Source organism: Triticum aestivum, chromosome 3D (genome assembly GCF_018294505.1).
Source record: "Triticum aestivum cultivar Chinese Spring chromosome 3D, IWGSC CS RefSeq v2.1, whole genome shotgun sequence".
Lineage (NCBI taxonomy): Eukaryota > Viridiplantae > Streptophyta > Magnoliopsida > Poales > Poaceae > Triticum > Triticum aestivum.
Genome location: NC_057802.1, coordinates 98,239,699 through 98,245,327, shown reverse-complemented (window position 1 = coordinate 98,245,327; position 5,629 = coordinate 98,239,699). Strand labels below are relative to the sequence as shown.

General features: G+C 49.3%; 1 protein-coding gene across 20 annotated transcripts; it reads right to left on the bottom strand.

Moving 5' to 3' along the window:
- Positions 1-458: 458 nt before the first annotated feature.
- On the bottom strand, positions 459-3,210 carry LOC123077685 (uncharacterized). Of its 20 annotated transcripts, none has more exons than XR_006436781.1 (7): positions 2,799-3,210; positions 2,557-2,704; positions 2,378-2,468; positions 2,170-2,236; positions 1,688-1,781; positions 782-930; positions 459-672 (listed from the first exon to the last, which is right to left on the bottom strand). XR_006436781.1 is itself a non-coding variant. In XM_044499981.1 (6 exons), exons 2-6 carry the CDS (start codon positions 2,570-2,572, stop codon positions 893-895), a joined length of 306 nt encoding a protein of 101 aa, XP_044355916.1. In that variant the 5' UTR covers positions 2,573-2,704; positions 2,799-3,208; the 3' UTR covers positions 459-892. The 20 variants fall into 20 exon arrangements, 1 of the variants encoding a protein (XP_044355916.1); XR_006436779.1 differs by having other exon boundaries at positions 845-930; positions 2,799-3,209; XR_006436777.1 differs by having other exon boundaries at positions 459-930; positions 2,170-2,239; positions 2,799-3,208.
- Positions 3,211-5,629: the final 2,419 nt, after the last annotated feature.

Below are 5,629 nucleotides of genomic sequence, written 5' to 3'. Positions count from 1 at the left end.
TCATGGCGGCAACGCAGCCAGTGAGCCGACGCACATCCTTGATCCGCTTGGGCGCCTCAATCTGCTCGATAGCATTGATCTTGTCTGGGTTTGCCTCGATCACTACAACAGGAACCCCCCTTCAGCAACGTATTGATGCGTTGTCGTATGTCTGTATAACCATTGCTAAGGTCTACACCAACGGATTATTATGCGTTGCCTTTGGTGGCGTTGGAAGGGTCTACAACAACGTATATAATTGCGTTGGTAATCAAAGTGAAGATGCGTTGCAATGAAGCAACATATATAGTTGCGTCCTAACAACACTTCGTATGCGTTGGTCATAAAATACACCAACTAATTTTCAAGCAGACATAACAGACGCTTCTGTGCATTGCTACGTAGCATGAACTACTATTTTTATATATTGTGAACAATAATTAGGTCGATACCAACAGTGCACAGGAGCAGCAATCCAGTGACCAAAAATACTTCATATATTAAATCAACCGGGTTGCATTACATTAACACAATCCAAAGAATCCACACATGATTTTCTATACATTGACCATGAAAATTACATTCTACAACTTTGGTGTAAAACTATATGGTAGCAGCCCCATTCTCCACCTTGCAATCAACAACTTAGCCATGCATCATCCATTCATCCTGGCAATCTTCAGCAACAAAGAACTGACATGAATGAATAAAGTATTATTAGAGAGAAAAATCAGGTCAAAAGAGAAATAAAAAAGGAGCAACATACAAAGGTTGAAGGCCATGCGTAAGATTTAGTCACTACCATCTTAATCTTCCCACGATTCATGCTGGCTCATAATATTTTCTATGAACTTAATGTGAATACCTTCCATGACAATGTTACTGGATTAATCGTCACCACCCTGTCCATTGCTTAGTATTGGGTTTGAATGGCAAGTGCCAATCCAACAACTGAAATAAACAGAATAAAAGTTTAGCATATAGAGATGGAAGACCGCATGTAACACTTAAATATTCTAGAGTTGATCCTTTTGTTGAGGGAAGGCTCACATCAGTTCAGTTTAATCTCAATGATCAAGAAAAATCCTTGTCGTTTCTTTTTACCATAAGAGACTCGATTTAATTAATGTTAATGGGTGTGTCTAGGGCACATCTAGATGTGCTCTACTTATTGTACATCTAAGTGAGTGAATCAAGCATAAAGAGAAAAAGAAGAAAGAAAAAATAAAATATCCACATGAATCTCGATGTAAGATCAATGACATATGACTTAGATGTGCAATACTTATGGCTCATCTACATGTGTTTTAGCAAAACTGTTAATTTTAACAATGCATAGATCTGAACTAGGCATCCCATTGTGTTAGGCACTCGTCTAAAAATTTTTCCCTTTATTTTTCCTTTTCATGTGCCGCTAGCCTATACATCAGGATCATATATCTAGCATTGTAGACATGCATGTCGTAACGAACATATTTTTTCATGGCACAAAAAGAAAAATCATATCCTAAGGTCAAAGATTATGGTGACGTTAAGGCATCTAGACTGTAATATACACAAAAAAATGTAAATGTATACTGCCACTGAGTAATTGTAACTTTAATTAAGATACCCACACATAAAATGTTCTTTTTTTCTGTCCAACCATTTAAATAAGGAAGTGTAACTTGAACTAACCTATTTTTTTGCAGGGGTAACTTCAACTAACCTGCCAAAAAGAAAACTTGAACAACACTGTCATTTAGGTGTACATTTTCGTTCCACCAAACTTCTGCAGGCCGACACAAGTCCGTTGGACAACACTGTCATTGTACACCAGAACACAATTTCCTCTCATGAATATAGATTTCCTAAACTAGCCACTAAGCATCATCAATCACACACAAAACTAATCAATCACCAAATATACTAAAATAGCAGATTCGTTATAAAAACACTCTCTTGATTGAGAACCAATTCATTGCAATATCCCAAAGAATCCATCCTTCCAAACATAAAAAATAAGTGGATCAATTACAGATTATTTTCTTGTGGCAAGAAGTACCGTGTGTTGGCTTTTTATGTACATTAGTTTGCATTAACAATTTCCACGATTGTACGGCTGCATCGACATGAGTACACTAGCAAATATTAATAAACTCTAATTCAACTTAAGTAAACTTGCAGAAGCACTACAATATAGTAACTCACGGGTCTCAACAAGTTTTCCGTAGCAGATCTGAGGCCGAAACAAGTTGGACCAAACAACTCCTCTCTCCTGCTAAGAATCAAAAGAATAGAATAAATTCTGGATCGAAGCTCTAGTATGTACACCTAGCGGAGGGGATTAAGTGGGCAGATGCTGCTTGGATTTAGGATTGGAGGGAGTCGATAGTTAGGGATTATGGTTATCCCATACCTTGGCAGCATGAACAGAGGGCCAGAGGATGTGTCGAGTAGGTCCTTGTCTCTGGTAGTCAATGCATGTCTCCAATGTCGCCATGGTGGCACTAGTACAAGAAAGGGATTGTGGTAAACAAGTGAGCGCTCAGAGTTACAAAGTCTCAAAGGCAGGAATGAAATGGGGAGGGGACAAACCATCATCGCTAGGCATTCTATGATTTACGAACTGAAGTGACGTGGATGTTGGTGCAAGCTAGCGCCGGCGGCGGTGGATCAGACTGAGTGTTCAAGGTAGCGCAGCCGCAGATTGTCGCCACGATGACTTGCAAAGAATCTTCCATGGCTTGACACACAGACAACAAGATTAGGTAAGAGAAGAGGGTGTCTCTCGCAACAAAAAAGAAAGAGAAGAGGGTGTCAGGGGAGGAGTGGCTTACTGAACCGTCAGCGTCGTCGGAGTCGAGGTAGCCAAGGCCGAGCCGGCAGCCGTCCGTGCGGAGATGTGCCGCGGGGTACTAGGGCGATAAACCAGAGGAGGCGCCGGTGAGTGGTGACCCGTGGCCACTAGGGCTGCTGCTGGCCGCATCTAGGGGCGCGGAGGACGTCATCATGGCAGGGTATCCCAGGAGGGCGGTGAGGGGTAGCCGGTCCGGTGGGCGGCGGCGTGGTAGAGCGCCGGAGCTAGCCAGATTCGGCGGCGGCAGCGGTGCAGTATTCACGGAGAGAAAGTATTTGGCTTGCCTGCGTGGTTCTATTTGGACGGAGAAGTTAGAGATAATGTGGAGTTTTTTTCTATCGATAATGTGAAGGTGGGTACAGGGAGGTTAGCGATTCATGCGAGGTGGGGAGGTGGGAGGTGGACCAAACAACACATAGCTAGGATTCGTTGGTAGATATGTGTTGCCATAGGGGTGTTTTTGTTGTAGTGGATCCCACGCTGCGACACAAAGAACCCGAGAAGTTTGCTGGATGGAACACCGAAGACACACTTCTCAGGGTTCAGCTTGAGGTTGATTTTGTGCAGGTTGGCAAACGTCTCTTCTAAGTCTTGTACGAGAGTTGCCTTGTCCTTGGTTTTGACCACTATGTCATCCATGTAAACTTCCATATTTCTATGTAGCTGGGGCTCAAAACCAATTTGGACCGCCCTCGCGAACGTCGAGCCAGCACTCTTCAACCCGAAAGGCATCCATAAAAAGCAATACGTACCACATGGGGTGATGAATGTAGTCTTCTCTTCGTTTGTCGAGTCAGTTTCCGCACCGGCGTCCTCGCTGGGGTACTTCCTCCCCTCTTCAGCCCGAGCGCATCTATCGGCCAGAACATAGAGTTCGGCCACATCCTTGACCTTGTTCATTGCCAGCTCTTCACGCATCTTGCGGTTGTGCACATTCTGATGGAATGCGCTGATCACGGCGGCATCATGAACATATGGGATGTTGTATTGCACTCGGCTGAACCTCCGTATGTACTTGCGCAGGTTTTCACCTTCCTTCTGGGGAATGATATGCAAATCACTCGCCTGGCCATGAGCTTGGTGGCCTCCGGTGAAGGCACCAACGAACTCATCACACAGATCCGACCAAGAAGAAATGGAATCCGCCGGCAAGTGCATCAACTAAGACATGACATTGGGCTTCAGGGCCAACGGGAAGTAATTGGAAAGCACCTTGTCGACGCGAGCCCCAGCGGCTTGCATCGCGATGGTGTAGATGCTGAGGACTCCGACGAGTGGGTCTTGTCGTTGTACTTCTCGCCGACAACAGGCTTGAACGTACGGTGGGATGGCCACTGGAACTGCCGCAGCTCACGGGTAAAGGCTGGGTAACCCACCTCGTAAGGTAGGCCGCCGGAGCCTCCCGGTGCTGGGTGGTCCATAGCGGGCCCCGCCCGCCTATCTGACTGGTGGCGTATATCGCGCCGGCGCTCGATGGTGGTTCGAGCGTCTTCATGGGCTCGCTCCCGAAGAACTTGGCGCTGGTCGCGGTGGGTCCGTGGGTCGGACGACGCTATGGAAATGTTATCACACACGTCATCATGATAGGTCGACACCCGCGGTGGCTGGCGTGGAGGAGGAGAGTGCACCGTGGCCGCAGCACCTCCGGCCCCTCCACCGCTGGCGTGCGGTGGTTCGACGGAGCGTCGGCCTGAGGGCCCAGCTGGTCGTGGCTCGTCTTGGTTGGCGACGCCGACAAAGCTCCGGATGGTGGCCCTCCACACATCAAACTTTTCCGCAGCAGGACGGAACTCGAGGAGTAGCTGCGCGCGCGCCAAAGCTTCCGCTAGCGTGGACCGTGGCGCGCGCTTCGACTTCTAACCACGTTAGAAGGAGCTCTATCACGGCCCAGCGGCTGCGCGCCATTTTCGCCAGCACTTCGGCGGGCATGCTGACCTCCTTCGTCCCGCAGATGACGCACAGGACTCTTCCCACGGCGGCGTTCGGGGTCTTCAGCATGGTGGCGCTTCTCGTCGCGTGCACCCTAGGAAGAGCGCGCTGCGGGCACCGGCGTAGGCGTCTTCGAGGTTGCTGCGCCTCCCATAGGGGCACAGTGACACCCCTGGAGGGCCCCGTGCCGCCTGCGGGGGACCCGGCCCCCTCTTTGGATTTGGCGGTGTGCGGCCCGTCGCCTGGCGCACGAACGACGCCGCTTGCCAGGCTCTGACTGCCAGAGCGATGCTGGTGCTCGCGGGCCGCGTCTCGGGTTCTGTCCGCGACCGGCCTGCTGCCCGCCCGCACTGGCACGGGCCGTTCGGCCCCCGACGAGCCGATCGCCGTGATCGTCTTCTTCTTGGGAGCCATGGTGATGAAGAACTGCTAGGCTAACTGCTAGACCAGATTCTCACAACTGCGCACCCTACCTGGCGCGCCAAAGATGTCGGGGAAACGACACCTATGGGATCACTGGAATCCCTTATGCGGTTGGCGGGCACGGGGTTGTGAGAATAGCAGGTTTAGGAGCTAGCACAAAGATCGTTTACCCAGGTTCGAGCCGCGAGGATGCGTAATACCCTAGTCCTGCTTTGGTGTGTATTTCAGAGTGTTCTTGAGCTCTCGAACTAGCTACGGTGGCTGCGCCGTTCCAAAGAGCCGAATCCCTCTCCTGGTCGCCTCGGGCCTCCTTTTATAGGCAAAAGGGGTCGCCACAGTGGCACACAGGAGGTGGAAAGGTCTACAGTGCGCGAGCTTATCGCCCGGCGTTACGGGACAGAACGCATTTAATGTGCTGCTTAGGTGTCCATTAGCTTTATCGAGGACGGGAACGAGGCA